The sequence below is a fragment of the Heteronotia binoei genome, chromosome 1 (assembly GCF_032191835.1).
Source record: "Heteronotia binoei isolate CCM8104 ecotype False Entrance Well chromosome 1, APGP_CSIRO_Hbin_v1, whole genome shotgun sequence".
Taxonomy (NCBI): Eukaryota; Metazoa; Chordata; class Lepidosauria; order Squamata; family Gekkonidae; genus Heteronotia; species Heteronotia binoei.
In genome coordinates this window covers 121,576,470-121,591,519 of record NC_083223.1, presented here as the reverse complement: position 1 = coordinate 121,591,519, position 15,050 = coordinate 121,576,470, and the positions used below count along the sequence as shown (strand labels likewise).

The window sequence follows — 15,050 nt, the reverse complement described above, 5'->3', positions numbered from 1 at the left end:
GGACCACGTTTCGCCCTCTTGTGATGTACCAGCTAATAAAGTATGTTGCCTTCAACACGTCTCGTCACTGAGTACATTATAGTCTGAATAGGCATTCACTGGAAGGCAAACTGGTAAAGGTTGAGCTATTTGTATCATGTAGGGTTTTATTTGTTAACATTTGGTTCACACCCTTTTCTTCAAAGAGTTTCTTACCTCATTATATTTTATGTGTCACCAGGCTGAGTCTTCTAAGTACAGATGAACAAGATGAGATCCTGCCCAGGGAGCAAGTAGCCTGAAGTAAACTGGAAATAATAGTGAGGCAAACTAGCTAGGTGTTTTGTGTTTTTTGTTTACATGTGGATTGCCAATTCCCTTCTCAAGTCAATTCCATCAATAATTCTGAGGCAGGTTAACCCCTTAGAATTCTCTCATTCCATCTGTCACTTTATTGATGAGTCAAATGCTTGCCGTGGCAATGCGTATGGGGAATGGAATGAGGGCTCATGTTTTGCAGAGATTCTAGGAGGATTATGTGGAACAGTTGGCAGGTTTCAGAGGGCAGCTGTGGTGGTCTGCAGTAGAACAGCTAGATTAGAATGCAGTAGCACCTTCAGGACCAACAAGATTCTTGGGTCTAAGCTTTTGAGAGTCAATGTTTCCTTCATTAGATACCAGGTTGTGCCTCTCTGCCTGCATCCCAGATTACAGTGCAGCATTTTGTTTATTAAAAAATTAGGAATCATTAAAACAAAGTTTGCCTTTATTTATTTAGCCAAATCCTTCCATCCATGCAGCCTTTTCATTGGCTTCTGTTTCATGATTATTCAAGAGTGTGACAATGAGACTGAATCTAGGAGCTCTGTGTGTATGAAATATGAGGACTGTGTAAAATGGACCTTGGACCATTTTGCTTCTCCTGAAAACAGAAAGTTATAGTTTTGTTGAGTGAGCAAACATCACCCAAGAAGTAAGGTCTCATGAATCTTGTCCACCAAATATTCTGAAATATTAATCCCTGAACATGAAACTTGGTATACATCTAGTTTTCATACTTCAACTTTTTCTACATGAAGTAGAGTCAGACCACTGAACTATCAAAATCAGCACTGTCTGTTCTGAGGGACAAAACAGACATTATGGCAGCTTTTTTTTTTGTAGCAGGAACTCTTTTGCATATTAGGTCACACATCCTTGATGCAGCCAATCCTCCGAGAGTTTACAGGGCTCTTAGTACAGGGCCTACTGTAAACTCCAGAAAGATTGTATACATCAGGAGGCTGTGGCCTAAGATGCAAAGGAGTTCCTGCTTAAAAAAAGCCCTGGCAGCTGCAGTTCTGACCTGTGGCTGTCAATGCCATTTAAAATAATTTGACCATTTAAAAATGCTGTGAGCCCATGGTTGCTCTGTTTTGCCACTTGAAAAGATGCAGCAGAGGGGGGAATAAACAGGATCACTTTGTTGCACCATGGGCCTTTCTGCCGAGCGCAGAAAAATCCTGGGCTTTTCAGATACCGATTCGGTGATCGGCGCAGGTGCTCTATCCCATGAGTGTGAATGCACAGATGACCACTCGATGATCTACAGTTACAGGTAAGCAGCCTGTCTTTCTTCATTATCTCCTATGGAAAGAAGGCATTTTAAAAGGTGTGCGGTCCCGTTAAGCATGGTAGCCAGAACTTCCTTTTGAGTTCCCTACTTTGCAGCATTTTTTTAATTGGCAAATTCTTCTTTAAAATGACTTCTGTGGCAACAGGTTGGACTTGTAGCTGCCATAACATTTAGTTTGGCCCTGATTGGCAGTGGCTTTCTAAAGTCTCAGAGTTCTTTAATAGTCATTTGCTAGTTGGAATGATGTGAAGCAGAAATACTACTGGTATTGTTGCAGAACCATCCAGTACTTCAATTATTCCAAATGCACTGTTGGAAGGTATGGCCATCAGGATTGCATTCTGGATTGCCAGTTCCAGATTGAGAAATACTTGCAGATTTTGGGGGTGGAGTCAGAGATGAATGAGGCTTGGGGAGGGGGGACTTTAATGGGGTATAATGCCATAAACTCTACCTGCCAAAGCAGCCATTTTCTCCAAGTGAACTGTCACCTGGAGATCAGTTGTAATCTCAGGAGAACTCCAGCTACCACCTGGAGGCTGGCAACCTAAATGGCCCTGCAGACCCCAAGCGGCAGCCAGAACAAAAAACGGGTGGACTGGAAGTGACACACAACACCTAGGAGTGCAGGGGCCTGTCCTAACTGCCAGGAGCCTTAAAAGCTGGCGGCCAGAAGAAGGCAGGGAGTGACAGGAGGGGGAGGGGAGGCTAGATAATGGGCCAAAGACACGGGAGAAGGTCATACAGCCCAAGAGGCTGGGCAGGGTACCAGAAGAGCAACAGACCGTGGGCAGGCTAGGACCCAGGAGACGCCAGCAGCTGGGGCATGTGGTGAGGAGAAGCCAGGAATGCCAGCAGAGTTGTCCCTAGGGCTGGAGAAGGGCTACAAGAACATGGAATGACCAAGGGAAGAACGGAGCCCAAGAACAAGAGGCCCACGTCCAGCAGGAATGGTTGAGCATTAGCCAAAGAACTCTTAAGCTGCCCCGTAATCAAGGAGAAACAAAGGGCTAGAGCAGATCTTTGGAAGGCATGGAGGTTTAGAGGTGAGTTCTCATGAGGCTAGGCATTTAAGATCCAGGCAAGTGGCCAAGGTGCCTCTTCTTCACCAATATACTCTTTATTTTGTGGACTCTCTATTTAACAGTTGTCCTTACACTAATTCTACAAAGCTTTCAACACAAGAGACATTCAAAGGTATTTTGCCGTTGCTGCTTCTACATTGTGACCTTGGTATTCTTTGGTGGTCTCCCATCCAAATACTGACCATTTAGGACTGTGCTTCAGCTGTACTTGAATGTTCACATGCTTCAGCTGTACTTCAGTGTTTGCCTAACATGGCTGCAGTGCCTTCCAAATAGAGTTGTTTTAGATGAGCATTATATCCTTTCAGATAGTGGACTAAAATGTCCATCTTTCCATGTTGAATGAAGGAATGAAGAATAGATGGGCTAGAAATTGCTTTGGATATGATGATTTTGCACAGCATAACCAGTGCATGATCATTCCCACACTGGCTTTATGGCCAAAGGCAAAGGTGTTCATGCTTTCCGTAGCACCTTTCCCATGCAGCTTCCCAGTGCAGTTTGCAAGCCAGAATGCAAGCCAGATGTAGATGTGACCGTGCATTCAGCAGGCTGTTCAAAATCATCCTATCAAGGATATTCTGAAATAATATACTTGGAATGAGTTCTGTGATTAGTCTGAAAACTCAGTCTTGTTAATGGTTTTTGCTGCCAGAGATAAATAGGAGTATAAGTGTACAGCCCCAGAGCCCATTCCAAAGCCAGTATGTCTCAGAGTGGCTTTGGACATTATAACCTTGAACAGCCACTTTTTGAAGAGAATATAATAACATCATAAATTACATAACTGCTTTAATCTTCAGTCTCCTCCTCATCTGTGGGGTAGTTAAAATATGCACATACATTTGTCTTTTAACACCTACATAGACACATTTGAGAAACCTGATAGGCATATACCATGTTCTTCAAAGACATACAAACATGCCTATCTTCTGCATGTATTTGATACAGAAGACATTGGAGAAAGAGCAATTTTCTGACAGCAGTTACTGTGCTCCCTTAATAGTTTTTAAGCTAGTTTTACACTTCAAAGTTTTAAACACTTCTAAAGGTTCAAGATCTGGGGTTTTTTTTACATTGTGATATTCTGAGTGTGCAGATAAACATATCCCAGAGGAAAGGGGCAAAAAGAAAAATACTCTTTTGAAAAAATTAAAATGTGTAATCCCTGTAGAGAAATTAGCATGTAGTGTTTTTGTTGGGAAAATCAGTATATAAGAAGGATATACAGTTTTAATATCCTAAATACTCTTAATTCTGACTATGGTTCTTTATCACAAAATCTGACATCTTTTACAGTGATGCCCCGACATTTTGGCTATAAATATACAAATATGGAAACAAATATACAAAAATTTAAAATCAATTTCTTGATACAATGCTTTGCTTTTAAATTGTACTAAATTTTATTTAATTTGACTATTGCAACACATTGGTCTTCAAGAATGAATAAGACTGTCTTTGTCAAACCCTTTTATAAGCTGTGTTTTGTATTGCAAACCTTCTGGAACTTCCTTGTTGGTCAAGCCTACTTAATAGTAGGTAGAAAGATAACAGTGCACTGCAGCCTCTCATGGAAGGCATGCACATAAACATCAAAGGACACTGTCACTGGAAAATTCATCTACTTGGATGGTACTTTGACCTCTCAGCATCAGTGTTTGCTACTATTAGCGACCTTTGTTCGTTACTAATTTAAAACTTAACCACAGGAAATATCAGTTATATGTAAAAGATGTAAATTTCTCCTTTTTATAGTTAAAGTTTTAAAAAGGAAATGCATTCAAATATTTCTGTCAACGTATTTATCTGCCTTGTACAAGGAAAGGGAAAGTGTTTCTGTGAAGCCATGACCTATCTTGCATTGGCGCTTATGAATGGAGGAGGTGGCTAAATCCACATACCTGCCTGGAGGCTTGCTGGCCTCAGAACTCCTCTGCTTGTACAAGCAAGAGCTCTATCCATCCTCTGCCTGTCTCTGAGGGAAAAAGGAGTAGCCCAGCCTGCTGTGTGGTTTCGGCTTTTATGCTGGTTCACTCTGTCTCAGCAGCCAGCATACAGGGAACATTCCGGCAGGCTGCTTTCCTGCAGCTGAGGAGACAACATTCGTGGACTTCCTTTTGATGAGGATATGTCACTGTTGTCAGGGCAACTGTTAACAGTGGCGTATCATATTTTCTCCTCTTGGGTTGCGTGCTGAATATTTCAGTGTGCAGTAGCTGGGAAGAAGCTATGGGAGAGGAAAAAGGTGCTGCATCAGGAAGGAAAGACGACATGGGATCTGACTGAACAGGTTAAGGCAGCGAGGAACAGGAGGCGGCTTCCAAACCAATGTGCCTTTAATTAAAGCTTTTCCGTCTAGGTGGAATAAACTGCAGGCCTTCATCTGCCAAGTGGATGTTAGCATTTCTTAGCACACTGTAACAGGAGATCTGTTACAAATGAACAGGCAGCTATGCAGCTTACTTAGCCGTGAAGCAAATGTATGTATTGTACTAAGCCAGAAAACAGCAATATGCCTGGTTCAGCGACTGCTGTACGTCAAGAAAGACTGAAGAAGGCAAGCGTAAGGCCAAATACACCAGTTTTGTTCACCATTAATGAGGAGGATGAACAGCAGAAAAACAACCATCCCAAACGAACGAAAGGTATGGTCTTGGTTATGCAGGAGAGCCAACATTGCCTAGAGTGTGTGTACAGCATTGCACACACATATGTTTTGTTAGTTGTGCTGCATAATGTCCACAATAGTTACAATCCTTTTATTTTGTCTATGAGTAGCTCTTCTTGCATGCTGGCTATATTTCTGTGTTGTAAACTATGGAAGATAGGATTCTGGTGCAGTGGGTTCTGGGTTGTTAACCTTGGTGAGCTGCTTCTTCTTTTTCATATAAAACGCACACAAAAGCTGACCTCTAGTTGCATGGTCTGTTAGAGATAAAATTCCAGAACTAGAAAGATCTGTTGGCTTCCCTTTACGAGATAATTGTTTGTTTTGTTCCTTTGGCATATGACAGTTGAAATTAAGGGATTAAAATGGAGAAATTGGAGCTTTCCAGCATACTAAGTAAACTAAACTAAAGTAAATTTGCAGTTGGAGATAGCATATGTTGTATTATTATAGTTTATTATCTTAAAATGTGGGTTCAAGTCCTCTAAAAACATCTGGTCTCAAACACAGGTACCTTCAAAATAGGCTCTGGAAGGAATCTAACCTTAAAAAAAGTCTTTTGTGAATCTTTAGGGTACCACACAATTCTTGTTTATCTTTAAATTTCACAGTCCATTGTTTGGATAAAATAACAATTTAACATCTGTAGCTTTGCCCCATACAGGATTCTTAAAATTTAGATTACCTGCAACCAGTCGGGTACCTTTACCCAGGGACTTGGAACATGGATTGGACTGTTATAATTCTTTTTGCATCTCTAGATAGGGTAATCAACAATGTTAAGTATAAAATTCCTTGTTAATGTTCCAAAGGCACAAAAACTAGCTGTCAGATTTTTGTTTGATGTTTGACAAGGAGGTAGGGCTTTATAATGTTCAGTTTTGTTGTTGATTTGGTGACCATTTATTTACTCTTGTCAGTCAACCCAGACAATTAATTGGAGAGTCTGACTTGCTCATATTTACATTGCTCTCATGTTTATCTATGGCCAGTTTGTTTCAAAGTGTCAGCTACTTTGGTTCCAGTAAAGTTAACTTCGACAGGCTTTGCATTTCAGAGCGCATGTCCACATTTTTTAAAAACGTACCTGCAAAATAATTTTTCAAATGACATTAGTATTAGTTTCTTCCAGCTAATGTCTTTCATGTATAAAACTACCTACCTTAGAACAGTCTTAGCTACTCCAGTGTCTAACAATTATAATCCTAAATGGTAAATGATATTCTTGTAAATAATACAGTTTGGAACTGACAGATCAGTTAGCCACAGAGCTTTTGTGATTTTGTTTGGATTAGTTTCCAACTCTTGTTCTAGGGTTGCCAGCCTCCAGGTGGGGCCTGGGAATCTCTTGCTTTTACAACTGATCTCCCCCTGGCAGAGATCAGCTCCCCTGGAGAAAATGGCTGCTTTGAAGGGTGGACTCTATGACATTGTGCCATGCTGAGGCCCCTCCCCAAACCCTGCCTTCTCCCAGATCCACTCCCAAAGTTTCCAGGTATTTTCCATCCCAGATGTGGCAACCCTATCTTGTTTGGACCATATTTCTTTTATTGGATTGCTCTCTTTGAAAAGGAAGTTAATACAAGACTACCTACCCCCTTTAAAAGGTTGGTTGACCTAGTGTCCCAATGGTGTTAATGCATTGGACAGTCAGCAGATGGGAGCACGACCATGCTGGAACCTGCAAAAATACAATTTTTCTGCTCTGATAGAGGGTATTTTTTTCAAGTACGGACTGTAAAATACATAGTAGCTGAGATCCTCAACATGCTTACTAGAGAGAAAGTTCAGTTCTGAGGCATATATTTGTTTGGGGTGATTTTCTTGAGAGATTAAAAACACATTCCAGTAACATAAGAGCAGCCTTGTCTATGAATATGGCTTTGATTGAGTGCCTAGTAACACATGTACTGTTACAGGACAGAGATGAGAAATGGTTGCTGGGGGTATCCTCTTTTACTTTATGTCCAGTCAGGAGCTAGGTCATTTATAGAATTGCCTGGCCTGTCAACCAAACAAAAATAATCTCAGACATTATTGTGTGTGCTGCTTCTAAAGAAGGAATAGGGTCTTTACTGTCATGGCTCCTTCCCTTGCTGTCCTCTTGGCATCAAAGCTGTTAAGTTTTTTGATGACAAGAAAAAACATTGCAGGCATTCTTAATTGTTTTGCTGACTTTAAGTTTCATTTCCTCCTCCTGATTTTAATTGTACTTTATGCTCCCCTCATTGAGTTTGGGGAGGGGAGGAAGAGGGACCCCTCAGCAGGTTATAATGCCATAAAGTCCCATAATGTAAAGCAGCTATTTTCTCCAAGGGAACTGATTGCTATGTTCCGAAGATCAGTTGTAATTCTGGGTAGAACTTCAGGCCCAACCTGGAGGTTGGCAATCCTGTTTATTTGTCACTTTTGTTAGTGTGGGTTTTTTTATTTTAAAAAGTGCCAGTACTCCTATATGGTTGCACCAATTTCTGTCAATTTCCCCTTCTTCAGATCCCCACTAAGTTGTTCCTAAAGGATCTCTGATCTGGAGGAACAACATTTTAGGGTTGAGTAGGCTGCTGCAGAAGGTGGGGTGGGGGTTGGGGCTGCCCCACTTAAGAAAATAGTACTTGAATTTTTCTTAATAGTGTGGCTTAGGGTTGGGATGGGAAATTCCTGAAGATTTGGGGGCAGAGCCTGAGGAGGTGATATGATGCCATAAAGTCTACCTTCCAAACTGACATTTTCTCCAGGGGATCTCCCAGATACAACTGATCTCCGTAGTCTGAACATCAGTTGTATCTGGGAGAATGCCAGGCCCCAATTGGAAGTTGGCAACCAGGTCAGTTACTCCTAAAGACATAGGCGCAAGGGCAAGTTGAAAACTTAGCTCTCCTTGCAGGACTTCAAAAGTTTAACTCAAACATTAATCTTTTGCTTTAGAAGTAAGAAATTTTATTTCTCTTATCTTGAAAAGGAGGGAGGGAGGGAGGAAGAAAGATCCAGGGGAACAGGTGACCAAATGCCACTTCTTCCTTCTCTTCTGCTGTGCTCTTCCACTGCCCACTACTCCTACTCAGACTTTTTCTCTGCTAGCTCCACACCTGTTTTGCAGGACAGTATGGCTTTGTGCTTGTCTGGGGTCACAACAGTCCATCCTGTTTCCCATCTGCCTTCCCCCACACAGCCTCTTTGCCTGCCCAGCTTTCTCCCTTCACATAACACACAAGGTGGGGGGGGGGGGAGCAAGTGACTGCCAGCTACTTTTCTGCCCCTCACTCCACCCCATTTGGCCTCCTCCCATCTGAGCTCCTCCACTGCCATGGTCAGGCACCATGCTGCACCCACCTGGCTTGCAGTTGCAACTCATTGCCTGCCTATCTTGCAGCAACTTGGCCCATCATCTGGCCTGCCATCACCTGACCCACCCCATTTCATAAAGGAGAAATGAAAAGAGCAAGCAGCTCTCTACCCACCCAATTTGCAGGGTGGTGGTGGCCTGGCTCATTTTCCTACTTGACTCAGGTGTGGTGACTTCAGATACCCAGGTTTTTGCTCACCCAATTCTATGTCTGCCACCTGTGGCAGCTCAACTTGTGATGCACCCACGTCTCTCTGTCTGCCCCAGCTTGGGTTCCTGCATGCCCTCCTTAGTGATGCTGTGCATGCTTGCCGCAACATATCTCTAGTCTCTTTCTCTAGTGAGTGCGGCAGGTAGGCCCATGTGGAGTAGGACTTGGGAGAGCCCTGAAGAAGGGTGCCAGTATTCAGTACCAGTGGTTACCAATGTTTCCTCTAAGCTGTGGAGTCTTGTGAGCAAAAATTCTCCTTTGTGACCTACTGGCATTAGAGTTGTGAGCTGCTGGCATTGAAGTTGTGAGCTACTGCGTAAATTAGTTTGGGGCCATTTTTCCTGAGTTGAGACAAAAACATGTGAGCTGGAGGCTAACAAATTGTGAGCTAGCGCACACTAACTCAGCTTAGAGGGAACACTGGTGGTTACCATAACAAAAAAGACGCAACGTTTGTCTTATGATCTAGTATGTTCTCAAAATCCCAATGTTTGCATTTGTGAACATATGAAGCTGCCTTATACTGAATCAGACCCTCGGTCCATCAAAGTCAGTATTGTCTACTCAGACTGGCAGTGGCTCTCCAGGGTCTCAAGCTGAGGTTTTTCACCCCTACTTGCCTGGACACTTTTTAGTTGGAGATGCTGGGGATTGAACCTGGGACCTTCTGCTTACCAAGCAGATGCTCTACCACTGAACCACCGTCCCTCCCTTCTTGTTTAACACAAAAACAGCATGTTGACAACATGCTGTTGTGTTTTTTTTTTCTGGAGAAGAAACCAAAAAATGCTGTTCAGTCTATACTGGTATTACTTAACACCTGGTGACCAGTTTATTCTATCATCAATATATGTAATTCTCAACACAGCTCTGTCTGTGGATACTTAAATCTGGAGCTTAGAGCCATGAACACATAAGACAGATCTTTCTACAAACCCGAGGAAACCCCCAGATTTAGAGAAAAATCTGGAAGAAACAGATGGTTAAACACCCCCAAAGTAATAAAAGCAGCCCCCCGTCCCTTTGAGAATCTCAGTGACCACTGTAGGAATTGCTAGGCAACCATAGCAGTATTGCCAGCTTTCAAGCCTTGGTTTCTGTCAGTAAAGGGCAGGGAGTAGGAGTAAAGTCCTTTTCCAGGACTTTAAGGTATGAACTCTTTGGGGGCAGGTCTGGCAAAAACAACCAGGTAATCTGCTACCATGCAATGTACAGGAGTCACTCAGCCCAGGTGACTCGCTACTAGAAGCTACCATACAAAAGCCATTGTGGTGTAGTTGTTAGAGTTTCAGAGTAGGATGCTGGAGATCCAGGTCTGAATCCCACTCTGCCATGGAAGCTTGCTTTGTGACCTTGGGTCAGTCCCCCACTCCTAGCCTAATCTAACAGGACTATTGTGAGGATAAAATGGAGGACAGGAGAATGATGTAAGCCATAGGTGTCAAATGTCCAGCCCTTGAGCCAGAATTGGCCCACCCAGGGCTTTAATCAGGGCTCTTTTCTCCCCCCCTCCCACCTCTTGTCCTTACCTTTTGAAGCTCAAAGGCTGCCAAAGTTCCTAGCTCCTTCTTCCTTGTCTTTCCTGGCTGAAGCAGGAAGCAGTTCTGGGCTTGCAAGCTGAAAAGGAATGCAGAATAGACTTTCCATTAAGGTATCTGTGCCCAGTCAGACTACTCTGGGAGTCTATCTGGGCACAGAGACCCTTATGGAAAATCCAGTCTGTGTTTTCCTTGCAACTTTGTCTGGGCTACAATATATTTTAATGGAGTGGAGCTTAGCTTCATTTTTCAGTGTTTATTCGGCCAGTTAGAAGGTGTTGTGTGACCCTGCAAATAAAAGGTTGATGCTTTGAGCCAGCATGTCTCTGCTGAATGGACCTTAGAACTTGTGCCTATTCTAACCTGGGAACCCACAGCCAAAGGGGGATATTGCACTGAAGAGCCATTGCCAATCTGAGTAAAACTGGGGCAGGGGGAGACGATTGCAATGCCCAGCCATTTCATGCTCTCCTAAGTCCAGAGCATTTTATATCGTTGGTTTATATTTTAAGTCTCTGATGTGATCCTTGTGCTTTTTCTTGATGTTTTATTTTTAAAATTGTATTGCTAAATCCCACTATTCCCTTACCTTTCCATTTAAACTAAATATTGCAGGAGTTTTAAGCATGTTTGTATTTTAAGTAAAAAATAATATCATTAATTGTGTTTCTCTGTATCCTTTATAAAATTTATATCTCCACTACCTAGCATTATATTTTATGATATGCATGACCTGGCCCCACAAAGTCCCATTTATATCAGATCCGGCTAGGGTTGCCAATTCTCCCGCAGACTCCAGCAGGGAACTGTTTTCATGCACACAGTGTGTGCAGTGTGATGATGTCACCCACAGTGATGTAATCGCACTAGCGATGTAGTGCGCCGGCTACTCTAGGAGCTTCCAGGAAAACTCTATGATTTTCCCGGACGCTCTAGCAATTTGGGAAGGAAAATTCTGTGGTGCAATAGGTACCATAGAGTTTTCCCTCCCAAATTGCTAGAGTATCTGGGAAAACCATAGCATTTTCCCAGAAGCTCCTAGAGTGGCTGGCACGTGACATTGCCAACGTGATGATGTCACTGCAAGTGATAACATCACGCTAGCGATGTCGGGGGAGGATCTCCCCCAGCTCAGTGCAGGCCAGTGGGTTGGGAACCTCCAGGGCGGGGAAAACCCACCTGGCCTGACTACTTGGCAGCCCTAGATCTGGCTCTTGTAACAAATTAGTTCAACACCCCTGAATTGTAAGCTGCTCTGGAGAAAGATGAAATATATATGGATGGATGGATGAAGCTGATAACAGCAGAGAGGGGGCATATAAAAGTAAGGTTGATTATGAGTGGGAAAGAGAGCAGGAAGCAAGTACAGTGTATGTGGGCTGCTAGGACAAGAGGGAATAGTATGAGGAAAAGGATACAGGGGAAATGAAGATAGATTCAGGTGGGAAGCCATGTTGGTCTGAAGTAACAGAACAAAGTTTGAGTTCAGTGACACCTTTAAGGTCCCTCCTCTTTTTGTACACAGTTGCTTAAAGAAGTTCTGATGATTACATTTAATGCTTTTTGATTTAAGCAGACTTGTCAGGAAAGAAAACCACATATCCGCAAATCTGTAAATCGTCTCTACAGTTGAAGTATTTTTTAAGGCTTGGTATCAGGCTTGCCAACTATGGATTAGGAAATTCCTGGAAATTTAGCAGTGGAATCTCCAGAGCTGCCATTTTATCTGGGGGAATTTATCACCATAGTCTGGAGATCACTTATAAATAATGAGAGAACTCCAGGCCACACCTGGAGCAGGGTTGCTGGCCCAAGTGGGCCTGAGAATCTCCTACTTTTGCAACTGATTTCCAGCTGTCAGAGATCAGCTCCCCAGGAGAAAATGTGCTGCTTGAAAGGCACTTGGTGTAATTAGTAGACTGATCAAAGCCCCCAAGTATTACACCGTCTTTCAGTTTGCAAAAATATATTGCAAGGATTGCATATTACAACACAAGGAAATATATTACAACACATCATAAACAATACAATAATGATAGAGGCTGGCGGTGCTAGGGCCTTTTAAAGTAACAGAAACCCCAAGGGGGCCAAAAAACCCGTCCCTAAATGAATAGATATAAGTCCAAACTCGGGCTCGATGTTCACACTGAAATGAGAAGCTTAATGCTGTGATTAAAGAATATAGAACAGGGTTCCTAAATAATTGAGCTGTTAAACTGAAGAAGGAATTGAAACATCATCAATATCTAGAGAGATGTCTTTTTAAGAAAGTTGAAGTTACGTTCCTTGGGAACACCCACCTTTTGCATTTCAGTTGGACTGTTTCCAAGTTTGGATTTATATCTATTCATTTGGGGACGGAGGTTTTTGGCCCCCTTGGGTTTTCTGTTACTTTAAAAGGGCGTAGCACTGCCGGCCTCTATCATTATTGTATTGTTTATTATGTGTTGTACACAATCCTTGTAATATATTTTTGCAAACTGAAAGTCGGTGTATTACTTGGTGGCTTTGATCAGTCCCCTGGAGAAAATGGCTGCTTTGAAGGGTGGTCAGTATGACATTGTTCCATGCTGAGGCCCCTCCCCCGGATTCACCCCCAAAATCTCCAGATATTTTCCAACACAGACCTGGCAACCCTAACCTGGAGGCTGCTGCTGCTTTGTATTAATCCCAAAGGCTTTTTAGCCAGTCTGTTTGGCTGACATTCATGTGCAGTATCCTGGGTAACTACTAGCTTGCAAAAGTTTGTTTATATTGGGTGGGAGATATCTGTGGGATGAAGCTTGGGCACTACTTACTTTTGAAGCACGATCTGGAACTAGCCTCTTACTTTTCATTATCGTAGTTTCACAACAAATAAGAGATGTCCCTTATTTTAGAAAATATTGTTCATGTCACATTTCTGACCTCTCTGATGTGTCAGCAGGACTCTAAATCAATATTCTCTAAGGGAGGAGGAAATCTGTGGGTGTTCAGGTGACTTGCTTACCATTGTGAAGCAGCCCAGTAATTATCACAATCCCTTCACCTGTTAATCTGGATACATTTTAATACTCAACTGTTTGAAACTACTGAAACAAATCTTTTTTTTAAACCCTCTCGAACAATAGTATTTGAGTATTCTGGAAAGCTTTTTACATATATGGGTATCATATGTCCACAGTCTTAAAATCCACATACATGCTTATCTTAAATGTCTGGGCCAGAACTGAGTGCTAACAAGCTTGTGTTTGGCTTCTGTAATAAATCTTTCAGCTCTTGTCATGTTGAAATGCTTTAAATTAAATTAATTTGTTAAAATCTCCACAGGAATTCCAAGGCAATCTTTTCTCCTGTTTTCTGATTAGACATGAATTAGGGAGAAATTATTTTTACTCAGTTGACAACAAGGACAAATGTGCTGGAATTCTAAACAATAACATTGTTTTCTAAGGGATGAAGAAAAAAAATCAAATGAAGAAAAGGCCTGCCCACCCCCACCCCTTTTGGTGTATGGCAGGGATGTCGGTGGTGATCACAGAGGTTTAGCATAGTAATGATAGTGTGTATGTTTTTAACCACAAGCTGTATTGTTTATTTAGAACGGAAGAGGGGTTCTTTTATTAACATCTAGGTATACTGAAGCCTTATTCAGAAAATGTAAAGGGGATAGGGTGTTGGTGAGAGAGCCAGGAATTCACAAAATTGTTTTGCATTGGTTTTCGTATTTTGTATATAGTATCTGAGAAGGTAGAAAAGAAAAATTTGCAAGAACATCAATTATGAAAAATGACAAGTGAATGCTGGCTATTAAAATTCAGAGAAGATAAGCAGATCAAGATATGGAACCGTAATCTGTTTCTCCATCTGAAACTTGGCTGGCAGTTCGCTGAAGCAGAAGAGACTGGCTGGCTCACTTCTTTTACATTTTCACTTGGTCAGTACTTTTATCAGCTTAGTTATGGAGTTTTGCCTCTGCCAGGCCGAATGGTAGGAGCTGAAGGAATCTAGAACCTGATGAAATCTTCAGAGCACTGCCCATCTGGAGTGCCTTTTCTTAACCTTTGAAGGAAAATAACTGCCTCATTCAATTGTTTTTCCTGCCCCAACACACCCACATAAATAGCATTAACTCAATTACTCATAAACCTTTATTGTACCTTTCTATTCTTCAGAGGAGCTCCCTCCCTTCTGCATATGGATAAACCTGTCTTTCTAGTGCTGTTGTAATGAGATGAAAGTTGCTCCTAAATCTTACTTTGCCAGGTGCAGCTGGGCCACTTCAAACAGCCACTTCATGACACAGATGTCATTGACAGTCTATGAGATGTAAGGGGTGCCAAGAGCCAGCCAAGGTTCCCAGACAAAGATCCGTAAATTCTGAACCTTCTTCACATCATACAGATCCAAACCAAGTAGGGTTGCCAAGTCCAATTAAAGAAAAATCTGGGGACTTTGGGGGTGGAGCCAGGAGACTTTGGGGGTGGAGCCAGGAGACATTGGGGGTGGAGCCAAGAACAAGGATGTGACAAGCATAATTGAACTCCAAGGGAGTTCTTGCCATCATATTTAAAGAGACAGCACACCTTTTAAAATGCCTTTCTTCCATAGGAAATAATTAAGGATAGG

The 15,050-nt window shown here is 42.3% G+C and overlaps 1 protein-coding gene across 1 annotated transcript in view; it reads left to right on the top strand.

Annotated features, from left to right (window-relative positions):
* Positions 1-4,553: 4,553 nt before the first annotated feature.
* MAP7 (microtubule associated protein 7) overlaps positions 4,554-15,050 on the top strand; it is a 175,546-nt gene continuing 165,049 nt past the window's right edge. The window contains exon 1 of the mRNA XM_060240007.1: positions 4,554-5,327. Coding sequence (XP_060095990.1) covers positions 5,165-5,327 — 163 coding nt within the window. The 5' untranslated portion in view covers positions 4,554-5,164. The remainder of the gene's footprint in view (positions 5,328-15,050) is intronic.